Consider the following 17,005-nt stretch of genomic DNA (forward strand, 5'->3'; position numbering starts at 1 on the left):
ACCCCCCTGTACCATGAAGCACCCCCCTGTGAAGACAGAACACATCTCCTTTGGATGAAAAATGGAACACCTCCAGGTCTTCAAGATCCTGAGCCTCCTAGCCTGGAAAAAGAGATCAATAAAACCAGGGACCCAGCAAAGTGCCCTCTGTGACTGACCATTGTCTCTGGGGAAGAGTCCAGATCTCCCTGCATGGAGGCTACCACAGCCTTAGTAAATATCCATTTCTAGAATGAAATGATTGATTTCTCCTTTATTTATTCAATAATCACTGGGTAGCACCTATAGCCCAAGTCTGCCTCTGTTCCCTCTGCTCACATTACTCCTCTGCCTTCTGCTTCTTTCTCTCTTCTACCTCTCACCACCTCCTCATAACTCCTTGCCATGTTATGACCCAGCCTGACTCTTTTCCACACCTCCTGTGTGGCTGAGCCCCTCACACCCAGTCCCACATCCTCCATAGGCTCAGAGCTCACTCATAGACCATTCACTCACAGCTTTGGCCCCTTTAGGCCAGTCTTTTGATCACCCATGGTAACATGGCTTCTGGTCTAAGATCCATCTAAGATGGCTATAGCCATCTGTTGAGCAAGGGAAAGCAACTTTGCACTGGAACTTAACAGCATTACTTTTGCTATCAATCAGCAAACAAGAGATACTGAGCACCTATTATGTGCTCATAATAAATAAGAGGCTCAGAAGTGAGCATGGCAGGCACTTTCCATGCCCTCATGAAACTTAAGGCCAAAGGACAATCATCAGAATTTCCCTAAATCTCCTTCCTTGATCAGGTTGGTTGGATTAGACTGAATCTGTGTAGGAAATCCACACAAATGAAAGTCATCTTATTCAAGGTTAATATTTGTCTTACAACGTCCAGTTTTCATGTATGTTGTCACATTTGACCCTAGGATTAGAGTTAATAATTCTGGTGTCAGTGGAGACCTACTTCTGGATGCAGGAGAGATGCAGGAAGGAAAATATATAACCGGGGCAGCCATTTCTTTATGGTTTACACTTAGGGTATCCTATGGGGTATAAAGTTCAATATAAACTCTGACATGGAGGAGATACCACATTTCCTTATCTTCCTTAAATCATGCCAGAGTAGGGAGGCTTCCATGGTGACAGAAAAATGGAGAACAACTTCTAAACTTCAGAGCATCATGGTTACTGCAACACACTGAGTTTTCAAGCCCATGATGACCCTTAAAATTCATTCAGCTCTTAGCTTAGAGACCACACATGTGGTATGAGACTCTTTTTTGACTCTGTGCCTGGCGCAGTCTAGCCAGGCATGCCCAGCAGTCACCCCCTCCCAGGTCTTGATTCCAATCTGGGGTGCTACTTTGGATTTAAATTTAGTCACAATTGTGGATGAATATTCCCCAACCAAATAACACACACCACTAACATGATACTCATCTTCACACAAAGAAAATATCTCCCTCTGGGTTCCCATCACCCTTGAAGTCATGTCTTCTCACATGTGGTTACCCACAAAGACCTCTGTAGCAGAATATCTTAAAGATCTTGACTACTTCATAATGAGGGGAAAATAGTTGACTTCACACAGTTTCTGTTTGAACACTAAAAATCCTCCTGAAACAACAATGTACCAAAATCATGGTCAGAAAGAAAAACTGAAGGGATCAAAACAAATAAAAACATACAACTATACACACAGCACATGTAAGTATATCCTAGCCACTAGACCATGAAAGAACTGTAAGCACACATAAATATATATGTCTATATATATACATATATGATGACATTTATAGAGCTGTGGATAAGATCACAGATTTGGAACCAGATCCCAGCTATATTAATGTGTACACATGTATAAAAGTGTAATTTCTGACAATATGAACATGGGAGGGACCTGAATACAAGTTAGTAAAATGAATTAAACAAATTGCAGGTAAAATATAAGATCAGTTGTTTCTATACACCAGCAATGAACAATCAATAAGGAAATTTTAAAAACAGTTCCACTTACAATACCATCCAAAAGAATAAAATACCTAGGACTAAATTTAATTTAGCCAAGGAGGTGAACAAATTGTACACTGAAAATTACAACATTGCTGAAAGTAATTAAAGAAGAACTAATTAAATGTAATGGCATCCCATGTTCATGGATTGGAAGGCATATATTGTTAAGATGGTAATACTCCCCAAAGTGATCTACAGAGTCAAAGCAATCTTTGTCAAAATTCCAATGATCTTTTCTGCTGAAATGGGAGAGCCAATTCTAAAACTCAAATGGAATTGCAAGGAGCCCCAAATATTTAAAATATTTAAAGCTAAAATATTTAAAAAGAAAAACTAAGCTGGAGGACTCACACTTCTTGGTTTCAAAACATATTACAAAGCTATAGCAATCAAAAATAGTGTGGTAGCAGCATTAGGATAGACATATAGATGACTGGACTAGAACTGAGGGTCCAGAAATAAACTCAAACATCTATGGCCAATTGATTTTTGACAACGGTGCCAAGACTATTCAGTGGAGGAAGAATAGTACCTTCAATGAATGTTGCTGAGACAAACAGATAACTACATGGAAAGAATGTAGTTCAACCCCTACCTCACTCCATACACAATAATCAATTCAAAATGGGTCAACAGCCTAAATATAAGAGTCAAACCATAAACCTCTTAGAAGAAAACATAGGGTAAATCTTCATGACCTCTGACTTGATACTGGATTCTTAGATTTGACAACAAAAGCACAAACAACAAAAGATAAAATAGATAAATTGGATTTCATTAAAAAATTTTAAATTTTTCACACAAAAGAATAGTATCAAGAAAGTGAAAATAAAAAAATGAAAATACAGTCTACAGAATGGAAGGAAATATTTGCAAATTACATCTGATAGAAGTTTAGTATCTAGAATATATAAAGAACTCTTATAACTCAACAACAAAAGGACAAACAACTCCATTGAGAAATGGGCAAAGGACTTGAACTGACATTCCTCCAAGGAAGATGTACAAATGACCAGCAAGCATAGGTAAAGATGCTAAACATAATTAGTCATAAGGAAATGTAAATCAAAAACACAAGCTACCACCCCATTCACACTAGGATAGCTATAATAAAAAAATGAAAAATAACAAGTATTGATGAAGATGTGGAGAAATAGTAATGTTTACAAAAAAGCCAGACATTGGGGCACCTGGGTGGCTCAGTCAGTTAAGCATCTGACTTCAGCTCAGGTCATGATCTCATGACTCATGGTCCTGAGCCCCATTTCAGGCTCTCTGCTGTCAGGGCAGAGCCCACTTTAGATCTTCTGTCCCCCTCTCTTTCTGCCCCTCCCCTGCTCATGCTGTTTCTCTCTCTCTCTCTCTCTCAAAAATAAATAAACATTAAAAAAAATAAGCCAGGTCATACATTACATGATAATTTTTATATGAAATATCCAGAATATACAAATCCATGGAAACAGAAAGATTAGTGGCCGCTAGTAGAACAGGCAGGGGTGGAGAAGGGAGAATGGAAAGTGATTAAGTACCCATTAAGTTATGAATGGGATGGATGGATGTTCTGGGGTGATGAAAAATTTTGAAACTAGAAACGGTTGTAGTCACACGACATTTTGAATGCACTAAATCCCACTGAATTGTACACTTTAATGAATTATGTTATGTGAATTTCACATAACACCTCAATTTTTAATTGAGTCATAGCCTCATGTTTAGTATAATCCTTTTTTTTTTTTTTAATTTTAAAAAATGCAGGTGGGTGCCTGGGTGGCTCAGTCAGTGAAGAGTCCAACTCTTGATCTCAGCTCAGGTCATGATCTCACAGTTCATGAGAGAGATCAAGCCCCATACTGGGCTCTGCACTAACAGTGTGGAGCCTGCTTGAGATTCTGTCTCTCCTCTCTCTCTCTCTCTGTCAAAATAAATGAATAAAACTGAAAAAATCTAAAAAAAACAAAAATAAAAAATTTAAATGTAGATACACATGAGAGAAAAATATATTAGATCATACTTCAAGACATTAAAGATGATTATCAATGAATGATGAGAAATCATATAATTTTAATTGTTTTCTCTTTGCTTAAGTTATTTTTCAAATTTTCCAACAATTTTAGAAAATAATTGCGTGCTAAATTTTTTAACAACTAGGAAAGAGAGACTATAGTGATATTGCTAATAGATTCTTAAGAGCATAAAGAAAATACCTAAGCTATAGGATTAAGTGAGGACAAAAGAAAACTACATTGTATATGTACTTTGATTCCAGGTATTTAAAATGCACTGCTTATGGTAACAGTCTATCAGTAAGAGACAGACAAATGAGTGACATTTTTTCTTTCTACTTTCCAAATTTTCTTAATGAACATATATTACCACTATAATCAGAAAGATACTTTTATTTTTTAAATGTCCACTACTGGGCAAGCTAAGTTCAAAAAAAGTAGCTTTGAAAAATATACTTGATTTGATAAGGAGGATATTAACACTGGAATTATATATTTTTATACATAATATTCCTCATAGAAAAATCGTAAAATACAGAAAATGTAGAGATGGAAACTTAAATCACCAGATTCTAACCACTCAGAGATATTTAGTTGTTCTTTTTTTTTTTTTAAGAAAGAGAGAGAGAGAGTGCTGTGAGAGTGCACATGTAGGGGGGATGGGCAGAGGGAGAGAGAATCCCAAGTAGGTTCCACGCTCAGCATAGTGCCTAACGTGGGGCTTTATCCAACAACCCTGGGATCATGACCTGAACCAAAATCAAGAGTCAGACACTCAACTTACTGAGCCACCCAGAAGCCCCTACTCAGTTGTTCTTTAAACAGAATTGGGCTTGGCTGTTTACAAAAAATTGGTCCCTTCCATCCATTATAGTGAGATTAGCAACAGAGTTTGGTTAGCAAATGTGAATCTATTATGTGCCAAGCCTGCTGTATCAGGAGTGTGGCTCTCTGGACGGAGGACAGAGAATACTGAAAGGACAACTATTGGTCTTTGATTGCCCAGCATGCTTTCCCACTTCATATGGTATTGGCAATCTAGTAACCTGGACTTCTTTGAACCAACCTGGACTTCTTATGATTTGGGTGGGACTGACCCCAGTCCACCCAAAGTAGGAATTACCTAGGCTTAATCAGTCATTCAACATCTAGGTCACAGTGGTTCATTAATTTAAACCAATACGTATTAGGTGCAGGACTTTTGTTAAAAACATTGACAGGAGAGGGCGCCTTGGTGGCTCAGTCGTTTGGGCAACCAACTTCGGCTCAGGTCATGATCTTGCAGTTTGTGAGTTTGAGCCCCACATCGGGCTCTGTGCTGACAGCTCAGAGCCTGAGGCCTGTTTCAGATTCTGTGTCTCCCCCCGCTCTAACCCTCCCCTGCTCACGCTCTGTGTCTCTGTCTCTCAATAATAAATAAACATTAAAAAATAATTTAAAAAAAAACATTGACAGGAGAGATGAGCTTTATCACACTGAGCATTTTTGTAATTTAAAAACAGATGCTAAAAATCCCTAAGAAAGAAGGTGTGATGATGAATGGGTTACCGTATGGATTTAGTAGGTAGTAGTCATGCTCTCTTACCGTCTTGTGTATCCCTCTACCATGGCACTTACCAGACTGGATCCTGATCACTGCTGTTTCTGTCTCCTCCACCAGACCATCAGCCCTCTGAGGGAAGGAGACACATCTCTAATACGTTTGAGCATACAGACAAGGGTCTACATACACTTCTACTAAAGAAATTATCCTCATGAACTTAGCAGCAAAATGGAAATGAGGCATTGGTGGTCTTATCACTGGGGATTCAGGTTTCTGGACTCTAGTACCTTTACAGGTTGATACCACAACCTTCAGCCCCAACCTGGTACCTTTGGTTTCCTATTCTGGGAGGAACAAGTGGTCAGGTCTGAGTCAACTGGTGTGGGTTCTGATGTGGTCACAGCACGATTCTCACACAACCACCCAGGGAACACCATCAGACAGAGGGAGTGGGGGCAGGGAAGCTTTCGTAGAAAGCCATCGAAGATGAAGCACCACAAAACCAAAGGGGAGTTCAAGGTCAATGAGCCCATCTCCACCCGCTTCCTCTGGTGGGAGCTAAAAGAGAGCACAGAGAAAGCACCAGCATCTCCGACCTGAGCAGCCTTCCTGGGAAGATGCAGCCTCTCCTGCTCCTGCTGGCCTTTTTCCTGCCTTCTAGGGCAAAGGCAGGTAAGTGACCACCACAACCCTCAGAGGCCCGACCCCATCCCACCGTGGGTAGAGCTCTCCTGCCCCTTCTGCACACCCCTGATCCATCTATCCACCAGGAACATTCGGAACCCCAGGCTTCATCCTGCCTCACACTCTCAAGTATGATGCTGAATTAGCTACCAGCAGGAATGGCCAGGGCAGAAGGCTGGTCTCCAGAAGAGCCAGGGGATACTGTCCCCTCCCCAGGCTCTACCTTTGCCATCTGGAAATGGAACTTTCCTAGCAGAGGATGAGAACTGGAAGAGAACATAATAAATCCCCCTGCAAAGGGAAGAGTAGGCCTGGCTTCTGAGTGAGATGAGCCAGGTGCTTCCTGAAGCATCTGCTTAGGAGAGAAGCCCGGGGCTCAGCTGCAACCAGAGTTCGTGGGATCACTGTCCCCACAAGATTGCTGTGGCCTTTGCTCTGTCCCAAGTCTCCTCATCCCTTTCTCCAACTCTGCTTTTCTTCCCAACGTGTTAGTGGCTCTCCTCTTTCATTTATTTGGGTCCTTTCCTTTTCCTTTTTTATCAAACTGGCTAGTGGTTTATCAATTTTGTTAATTCCTTGAAAGAACGAGCTTCTGGTTTCATTGATCAGTTCTACTGGGGTTTTTTTTTGTTTCAATAGCATTGATTTCCGTTCTGATCTTTATTATTTCCTGTCTTCTGCTGGTTTGGGGTTTTATTTGTTGTTCTTTTTCCAGCTCTTTAAGGCATAAGGTTAGGTTGTGTATCTGAGATCTTTCTTCCTTCTTTAAGAAGGCCTGGGTTGCTATATACTTTCCTCTTATGACCGCCTTTGCTGCGTCCCAGAGGTTTTGGGTTGTGTTATCATTTTCATTGGCTTCCATGAGCTTTTTAATTTCCTCTTTAACTTCTTGGTTAATGCATTCATTCTTTAGTAGGATGTTCTTCAGTCTCCAAGTATTTGTTACCTTTCCAAGTTTTTTCTTGTGGTTGATTTCGAGTTTCATAGCATTGTGGTCTGAAAATATGCACGGTATGATCTCAATCTTTTTGTACTTGTTGAAGGCTGTGGCTCTCCTTTTTCAAAGATGAGCTTGGAAGACCTAAACTTCCCTGCTTTCCAGAATCCTACCAGCAGTAGCCCTACCGACCCTCCTCCAAGAGGCTCACTGGGGAGCCACGCCTTCAGGCAGCCAACCAACACTTACTAGGCACCTGCTCCATGTCATGCCCTAGGAAATAGACTATGTCAGACAACATCTAGATCCCTAAACTTAAGTCCTAGCCACTGGAAAAGCAGCAACATCCTAGACTTCACAGGATGACAGGGGCCTTAGAAACTCAGTTGAAACAAAGCAAAGTCAGGAAAGGAGTTTTCAGGAGCCTCTAGAACTTGGCTATCCCAAAGACAGGTATGCTCACCTCCAATTATATGTAGAAGATAGATTCACAGACCAAGACTACTACCCATCCCTTTCCCAGAGGAGGAAGTTGAGGCCCCCTCCATGGCCCTCCCAGATCCAGGCCACGCCTGATCTGTGGATTCAGTGGGTGCACAGGAGCAGAACAGATTTTTCCTTCAGGGGAGATCATCGGGGGACATGAGGCCAAGCCCCACTCCCGGCCCTACATGGCATATCTGTGGATCCAGAATAGGGAGGTGTGCAGTAAGTGTGGTGGGTTCCTGATACAAGAGAAGTTCGTGCTGACAGCCGCTCACTGCTGGGGAAGGTGAGGAGCAGCAGCCAGCACAGCCCTGAAAAGCCCAGCAGGGAGCCCTGCCTTCTGCAATGGGAGCTCCCAGGGCTCCAAGGAAGACAGGAGTCAGGAGGGCTCCTGAAAGGGAGTGAGGGAGGGCCATACATTGTGGGGAGAGGGGAGGCCGGAGCTAGGGGCATTGCTGAAGAGCCGGGGCCTGCATTGACCTCTGAATGCAAAGTCATGCAATTTCACATGTTTCTCTGGGGAACTGTCCCCTGAGAACCACCGGCATGGTCAGCAACGGCTCCAGAATCCTACCTCAGCTACTGAGAAGCAGAAGGCACAGACAGCTCAAACCTGGGCCCTTCTGTTGCCTCAGTTTCCCCTCGGCTCCAATCCTGCCCACCCCAGCTGCCACCTGCCCTCATGGATCCTGGGCTAGGTCCTGTGACCCCACACCCCCACACCCCACTCTGCTCTCGTGCAGCTCCATCAACATCACCCTGGGGGCCCACAACATCAAGAAGCAGGAGAAGACCCAGCAGATCATCCCCGTGAGAAGAGCCATCCCCCACCCAGACTATAATCCAAAGAACTACTCCAACGACATCATGTTACTGCAGGTAAGGAGACCTCCCCACTTCCCTCGCTCTCCTGGGTCCACATTGTCTCCTCTCCCACTGGGACCTGTCCCCTCCTTCATACCTGGCCTGGCCACCTGACCAGTCTCAGTGGCTCAGGGGAGAAGGAAGACAGGGCAGCCGCATAGAGACCACTGACTGAGCTGGCCCCTCTTGCTTCTTTCCATCAGCTGGTGAAAAAGGCCAAGCTGACTGCAGCTGTGAGGCCCCTGGGCCTGCCCAAAGGCAAGGACAGGGTGAGGCTGGGACAGGTGTGCAGTGTGGCCGGCTGGGGACAGATGGCCACGGGAAGATACCCAGACACACTGCAGGAGGTAGAGCTGATCATGCAGGAGGATCAGGAGTGCAAATCCCGCTTCCCCAATTATTACAACCACAAAACTCAGCTCTGTGTGGGAGACCCAAAGGAAAAGAAGTCTTCCTTTCAGGTGAGCAATGGATCCAAACGCAGTGCTCCTCCAGAAGGAGGGATTGGCAGCACTCTGCCCCATGCCGGGGCACCGATGTTAGAAAATTGTGCGCCCTGGGCGTGCAGTGGTGAGAAAAACAGGGGGCTCCTCATAGCTGGCACCCACCTGGGGTACTGGGCTCCTCCTCCATGCTGAGGAGCAGCCCCGCCCACCTGCTTTGGGGGAGGGGGGTCTAAAGAGGAGAGTGAAGCCAGCAGTCCCCAGCAGAGGATCTGGGACCAGGGGAGGAGAGGGAGCTGCCACCTGGGGTGAAGTGAAGCAGGGACCATGTCCAGGCCTGCCCTGCCCTCAGACTTCCTGACTTCCCGTGAAGGCCACGCAAAGCACCCTTCTCAAAGGGGCTGGGGAGGGCGGTGTGGGGGGTGAGGTTGGGGAGTGGGCACAGGGAGGGCAGGGACAGCAGGAGAGCTGGCTCACTCCTTCCCCATCTCCGTCCACAGGGGGACTCTGGGGGCCCTCTCCTGTGTAACAATGTGGCTCAGGGCATCGTCTCCTATGGACCAAAAGATGGGGCACCTCCACGGGCCTACACTAAAGTCACAAGTTTCCTGCCCTGGATAAAGAAAACGATGAGAGGCCTCTTCCTGCAGGAACCAGACTATTTGCTCTGAAGCTGATCTAGAATCACACTGGGGAGGGTGGGAGGGAAGGTGCCAGCTGTCAAATAAATGTCTCTCAACTGAGTGTGAAGGGCTGGTTTCTTGTGTGTGTTTACTGACCCTCTTTCCCTGGCATCCACTCTGTGCTTAGAAGGCCAGTGACACAATTCTGCTGTTTTCTGCTTCCTCTTCTTCCTCCTCCCCCCGCCCCTCAACCCCATGAAAAGTTCCTTCCAGCTCCCTCTCACCCACACCTGTCTCCCCAGAGCCTGCCCTTCTGCCAGGGCTGAAGCTGGGCACCATCAGGAGAAAGCATGAACCTTTCTGGTCCTGGAGCTCAGGGTGAAGTTCTTACCTCTTTCCCCTGTGTTCTCTGGCAGGGAGGAAAGATAACAACATGGGTCCTAGAAACCACGCTTGCCCAGTCTCGGGCTGTGGCTCAAGGACATAGTCCCCCACTGGGAAGTGGAAGGACATTTCTCTCCCACAAACAAGGATGCTGGCACAGAGTGGGGCTGGGTCTCTTGAGTAGCTCTTGATCCTCATCTCGACTGAGTTCCCTTCCCTGACCTCTTCTGAGCTCAGGGGCCAGCTCAGCCTCTAGTCTCCTGGCTGCCCCTTCTTCTCCATACCTCAGAGTATTCCAAACCCCTGGGAGTGTTCAGTGGCCACAACTCCTGTGCCCTCCAGACAACACTGATCTGAGCCAGCCCCTTCCTCATATCCCTTCCACCTAGAACACCCAGAGTTCCAACAGGGCCTCGCCACTGAGATGTCAGCCCAGTCCACGCCCTCACAGAGAGGGGCATCAGAGGCACCTGCCCTGTGAGGGCACCAGACAGGGTCCATGGAGGACAGGGCTGGCGGGTGGCTCTCCAGAACCCTTGGCCCCATCGATCACCTGGGAAGGGCCAGCTCAACTCCTCACATCCAGCCCAATGTCACCCCCTGTGCTCAGGGTCCACTGGCTGTCTAGTCACTCCATAGCCTAAGTCCCTCTCCACCTGTCCCTCTCGTCACTGCCAGCCTCTAGGCTGAGACTCCCTGCTGGCCACCCTGGGCTATATCAGCCTTTTGAGTTTGAAAGGGCTCTTCTCTGCAGTAGGACTGGAAAGCACAATGTTTTCCATCAACCAATAAACAAATGCTGATTGAGCACTTACTACATGTCAGGCATTGATTGGGGACATGCAGGAAACATAATGCAGGCTCTATCATTTGAGCCCAGGTGAATCCGACACTGTTGAATTTCACCCGAATCATCTAACCCCTTCTCCCTCCTTCACACCTGTCCACACGGCCTACATCTCTATGGTAAGTCCACCTGAATCAAGAATTTGTACTTTTTTATTATTGCTGGTCACAGTCTGTATACATATTATCACATGTGACTCTAGAACAGCAGTACATAGATTTGGAAATGACTTTAGTCATTCAGCATCTAGACATGAAGTTACCAAACTCTGTTTACTGTAACACCCTCTATACCTAGGGGACATTTGCTTCAAAAGCAGCCGGTATGAATGTCATTGCATAGATTCAAATGGTAGAAAAAAACCACATTATATATTGGCCCAAAGGCAATTTAAGCTTAAGTTAAACACCCATCCAGTTGGACAGGCCAGTAACAATCCCAGTCATGACTGCAAGACCCTTCCTGTGCAGACTCAAACTAGAATCAGGGAGGCTCACGTGGTCTGGAAAAATGGGAGAACCACCACTGCCCTTTAGGCCCGGGCTACGTAGTTGCATCCACAGACCCCAAGACTGCGTAGACTTTTCCACATTTGGTAGTTTGTGGCTTGGAGGCCACGATATAGAGGTTTAGATGTGATTTTTTGCTGAACGAGGATCTCCCTATGCTGGGCTTACCTCACCAGACACCCGCAAGAGCCATACCACCAAGGTCTTACCACTAGCGTGGGCACTGCCTGGGAGCTGGGCCTAAGGTCCCAGCTCTGGGCTGATGGTTTAGCCTGCACCAAAAAACCTGCACCAAAAATACACAACACCATCCTCTTTTGTGACACGGGGTAAACACTCTGGGATCATGTAACCCTCAAAGGCATGCCCTTTCACATCTTATGCACAAAGCGTGAAGCAACACAATCTTTTAACGACCTCGAGTACTTTTGCAAGGGAAGAGCGATGAGATCACACAGCTTCTGATTTGGAGCTGAAAAAAAATCCCTGCATCGAACGCATACTAAGGACCTGGTTCCTTGATTAACAGAGACAAAAGGAGGGGTGCCTGGGTGGCACTATCAGTTAAGTGTCTGACTTTTGATCTCCGCGCAGGTCATGACCTCACGATTTGTGGGTTCATGAGTTTGAGCCCCACATCGTGCTCTGCATGGATGGTACAGAGCGAGCTCGGGATTCTGTTTCTCCTTCTCTATGCCCCTCCCCCACTTGTTCTCTCTCTCTCTCTCTCTCTCTCTCTCTCTCAAAATAAATCAAGTTAAAGAAAAAAAAGGAAAAAACAAAAAGGAAAATGCAGAAAGCAAAATTAAAAATAGTATTCTTTAAAGTTTCCCAGCCACCTGCATATTCAGTTCACATAGTACATCTGCTTTGAGGAAATGGTTCTGTGGTTTAAAACAAGCTTGAGAACACTTGTTGTAGTCTCTCATCCTCCCTCAAGAGATGAGGGAGAGACAAAGTACCAGAAACAGATCATAACTGACTAAAGGGACCAGAGTTAGGACAGCACCTGGACTGAACCCAGGCCTCCTGACAGCCAGGCCAGGAAGAAGCCTTATATGACGGGGGTGCCTGGGTGGCTCAGTTGGTTAAGAGTCTAGTTCTTGATTCTGGCTCGGGTCATGACTTCAGGTTCATGAGATCGAGCCCCAAGTTGGGCTCTGCACTGACAGCATGGAGTCTGCTTGGGATTCTCTCTCTCTCTCTCTCTCTCTCTCTCTCAAAATAAATAAACATCTTTTTTAATTTTTCTATAAAGAAGCCTGACATGTTTTCTAATGCCCAGTCTGTGATGAATTATCAGCAACCCTGAACAAAAGATGAGCTTCTGCTCAGACACCTCCCTGGAGAAAAAGCCTGTAGGCTCCTGTGGCAGCCATTCCTTGACAAGTATTCAAAACATCTGCCTTGGTAAAGCTGCAGTCTATTCATGGGCACATTCGGATGCAAGTAGGTGAGCACCTTAACGTGCCAATTCCTTCAAATCTCCTTTGTCTGGGGAAATATCCCTCAACCCCCAACTCAGAGGAAACAATTCTTCCCTTGCTTAAAAATCTCTGTGATGAAAATTAAGAAATAAAACAAAATAAATTAACTCTGTAAAGACCTCAAGGAAGTGCCCCTCGTCCCCAAGATCTCCTTTCACTGTCCTTCTTTCCCCACACACCCACCAGAAGAGTCAGGCCCCAGTGTGACTGGAGAGAGAAATGCAAAGCCAGTTTCTGGTGGGGGATAGGCCTGAGGAATGCCAAATCTTGGTCATTTGTTTCAGGGACGGGCATTGGGATGGCTTGGCCTTCCATTACCACACTTTGTGGACTTAGAGAACTTACAGCTTTATTACCAATCTGTATCGCACACGACACTGCTTTTGACCAACCAACATATTTCACCACGAGAGAAGGGCAGCCATGGGTTCCTTTTCATCACAGGCCTATTGCTGGATGGCATTTCTCATCCCCAGAGTCAGGAACTTCAGTGAGTCTCAGGTAGGACAAGGAAAGCCACATCTAAGCACCTAATAGTCAAATTGGTATCTGATAAAGATCAAAAAATGAAAGTAGAGGGGAAAAGAAGATACATTACTTTACAGGAAACAAGAAGCATAACAATGAGCTTCTTCCAGATAATAATAGAAGTCAGAAGACAGTCAAATAACATTTTTTAAACAGTTGAAGGGGAAAAAAAGAAATAGGCAATGTATTTCTAGAATTCAACCTGGAATTCTATATCCAGTGAAAATATTGTTAAAAGTACAGGCAAAATGACTGTTATTCAACATACTATTGGAAGGCTTAGCCTCAGCAATCAGACAACACAAAGAAATAAAAGGCACCCAAATCGGCCAGGAGGAGGTCAAACTTTCACTCTTTGAAGATGGCATGGTACTCTATATGGAAAACCCTAAAGATTCCACCAAAAAACTGCTAGAACTGATCCATGAGTTCAGCAAAGTCGCAGGAAATAAAACCAATGCACAGAAATCGCTTGCATTCTTATACACCAACAATGAAGCAACAGAAAGAGAAATCAAGGAATCCATCCCAATTACAACTGCACCAAAAACCATGAAGTACCTAGGAATAAATCTAACCAAAGAGGTGAAAAATCTATACACTGAAAACTACAGAAAGCTTATGAAAGAAATTGAAGAAGACACAAAGAAATGGAAAAAGATTCCATGCTCCTGGATAGGAAGAACAAATATTGTTAAAATGTCGATACTACCCAAAGCAATCTACATATTCAATGCAATCCCTATCAAAATAACACCAGCATTCTTCACAGAGATAGAACAAACAATCCTAAACTTTGTATGGAACCAGAAAAGACCCCGAATACCCAAAGCAATCTTGAAAAAGAAAACCAAAGTGGGAGGCTTCACAGTCCTGGGCTTCAAGCTGTATTCCGAAGCTGTAATCATCAAGACAGTATGGTACTGGCACAAGAACCGACATTCAGATCGATGGAACAGAATAGAGATCCCAGAAATGGACCCACAAACGTATGGCCAACTCATCTTTGACAGAGCAGGAAAGAATACCCAATGGAATAAAGACAGTCTCTTCAGCAAGTGGTGCTGGGAAAACTGGACAGCGACATGCAGAAGAATGAACCTGGACCACTTTCTTACAACAGACACAAAAATGAACTCAAAGTGGATGAAAGACCTCAATGTAAGACAGGAAGCCATCAAAATCCTCGAGGAGAATGCAGGCAAAAACCTCTCTGACCTTGGCCACAGCAACTTCTTACTCAACACGTCTCCGGGGGCAAGAGAAACAAAAGCAAAAATGAACTATTGGGACCTCATCAAAATAAAAAGCTTCTGCACAGTGAAGGAAACAATCAGCAAAACTAAAAGGCAACCGACAGAATGGGAGAAGATATTTGCAAATGACATATCAGATAAAGGGTCAGTATCCAATACCTATGAAGAACTTATCAAACTCAACACCAATCCAGTGAAACAAACAATCAATGAAACAAAAACAAACAATCCAGTGAAGAAATGGGCAAAAGACATGAATAGACACTTGTCCAAAGAAGACATCCAGACAGCCAACCGACACATGAAAAAAATGCTCAACATCACTCATCATCAGGGAAATACAAATCAAAACCACAATGAGATATCACCTCACACCTGTCAGAATGACTAACATTAACAACTCAGGCAACGACAGACGTTGGCGAGGATGTGGAGAAAGAGGATCTCTTTTGCACTGCTGGTGGGAATGCAAGCTGGTGCGGCCACTCTGGAAAACAGTATGGAGATTGCTCAAAAAGTTAAATATAGAACCACCCTACAACCCAGCAATTGCACTACTAGGTATTTATCCAAGGGATACAGGTATGTTGTTTCAAAGAGGCACATGCATCCCAATGTTTATAGCAGCACTATCAACAATAGCCAAGGTGTGGAAGGAGCCGAAATGTCCACCAACAGAGGAATGGATAAAGAAGATGTGGTACATATACACAACGGAGTGTTACTCGGCAATCAAAAAGAATGAAATCTTGCCATTTGCAACTACACGGATGGAACTAGAGGGTATTATGCTAAGCGAAAGTAGTCAGTCAGAGAAAGACGAACATCATATGACTTCACTCATATGAGGACTTTAAGACACAAAACAGATGAACATAAGGGAAGGGAATCAAAAATAATATAAAAACAGGGAGTGAGAAAAAACATGAGTCTTAAATATGGAAAACAAACAGAGAGTTGCTAGAGGGGTTGTGGGAGGGGGGAGGGACTAAATGGGTAATGTGCATTAAAGAGTCTACTCCTGAAATCATTGTTGCACTACACGCCAACTAACTTGGATGTAAATTAAAAAAATAGATTAAATTTTAAGAATTTTAAAAAAATAAAGTAAAGGCCAAATGAAGACATTTTCAGGAAAACAATGATAAGAGAACTGTTGCCATCAGAACTGCTTTGCAAAGAGCACTAAAAGAAGTTCTTTAGGCTAAAGGGAAATGATCCCATTGAAAGCAGGAAGGGAAAAAGAGAAATAAAAGTGTGAAATGTGACTTAATATAAAAGCTTTTATGTAAATTTCTTTTAAAGATTATTGATTACTTTAGGCAAGAATGCTTTAGGAATTATGGCATATTGTAAAATGTATGACAAAAATAACTCAAATGGTGGGAGGGCAGTTAAACGGAGAGACATCATTACAAGGTTCTTATGTGCAGTGGCATAACATCAATTCAAAGTAGAGACTGTGATACGTGAGGAGTCGTATTGTAATCCTAGAGTAAATAAGATAAAATATACAGGTATAAATAAAAGCCAACAAAGAGGACAAAATGGGACACAACAAAAGAGGGCAGAAAAAGAAGGACAAAAAAACAAAGACTAAGTCACACCAATACAAATCACTATCAATAAGATATTCTTCAACCAACCCTATCAGCAGCTCCATTAAACATAAAGAGAGATTGAATACTCTAATTAAAGGGCAGAGATTGTTAGTCTAGCTAAGAAATGCCAGACCGAATTTTGTACTATTTACAAGAGATACATTTTAAATATACAGGCATAGATAAGATGAAAGTAAAATTATAGACAAAAAAATATACATCTTGCTACACAAATTTAAAAAAAAAAAAAAAAGCCTTGCCCTTGGCGTATGCTATTTCCCTTTTAAAGGCAGCCCCTTCGTGCCAATGCAAACCTCACTATACCCAACTGCTCTGATGAATTGCACCAGACTGCCCCCTCAGTGGAGGCCCCTGTCTGCCTCCTTGAGCTCTGATACCACCTACTAGGCCAGTCCCTGATGTGAATATCCCCCTCACCGCACTTAGGCGTCTACTTCCCGAGCTGGGCTGCCCTCCTCACCTCACGTTTATTCTGCCATCCCAAGCTGGACTGCCCAGTGCAGGGCGTCCAAGCCCATGTGGGATAAGGGGGAGGGTGTCCGCATAGGAAGCCTGGTGTGGCCACCTTCCCCACCTCGCAGGGGCTTGAAAGCCGTCTTTTGGTTCACTCTGGCTCCCCACCAGCCAGAGTCACTGTTGACTTTATTGCTTCTCAAGAGAACTGGGATCAACATGTTTAGAAGCAACAATATTTTCAATTCCATTACTCCCTTCTTGTTATCCATTATGGGGAGACCATCAGAAGAACTCATTGAGCAAATACTACAAGGATATGAGAATATAGCTCTCCA

The 17,005-nt window shown here is 44.2% G+C and overlaps 1 protein-coding gene across 1 annotated transcript; it reads left to right on the forward strand.

Moving 5' to 3' along the window:
* The first annotated feature begins 5,990 nt into the window (after positions 1 to 5,990).
* Positions 5,991 to 9,783, forward strand: LOC125909627 (granzyme B-like). Its single transcript, XM_049612981.1, has 5 exons — positions 5,991 to 6,216; positions 7,790 to 7,937; positions 8,395 to 8,530; positions 8,719 to 8,976; positions 9,459 to 9,783. The coding sequence occupies exons 1-5, from the start codon at positions 6,162 to 6,164 to the stop codon at positions 9,627 to 9,629; spliced, it is 768 nt and encodes a 255-aa protein (XP_049468938.1). The 5' UTR covers positions 5,991 to 6,161; the 3' UTR covers positions 9,630 to 9,783.
* The last annotated feature ends 7,222 nt before the right edge of the window (positions 9,784 to 17,005 follow it).

Source organism: Panthera uncia (genome assembly GCF_023721935.1).
Source record: "Panthera uncia isolate 11264 chromosome B3 unlocalized genomic scaffold, Puncia_PCG_1.0 HiC_scaffold_1, whole genome shotgun sequence".
Taxonomy (NCBI): Eukaryota; Metazoa; Chordata; class Mammalia; order Carnivora; family Felidae; genus Panthera; species Panthera uncia.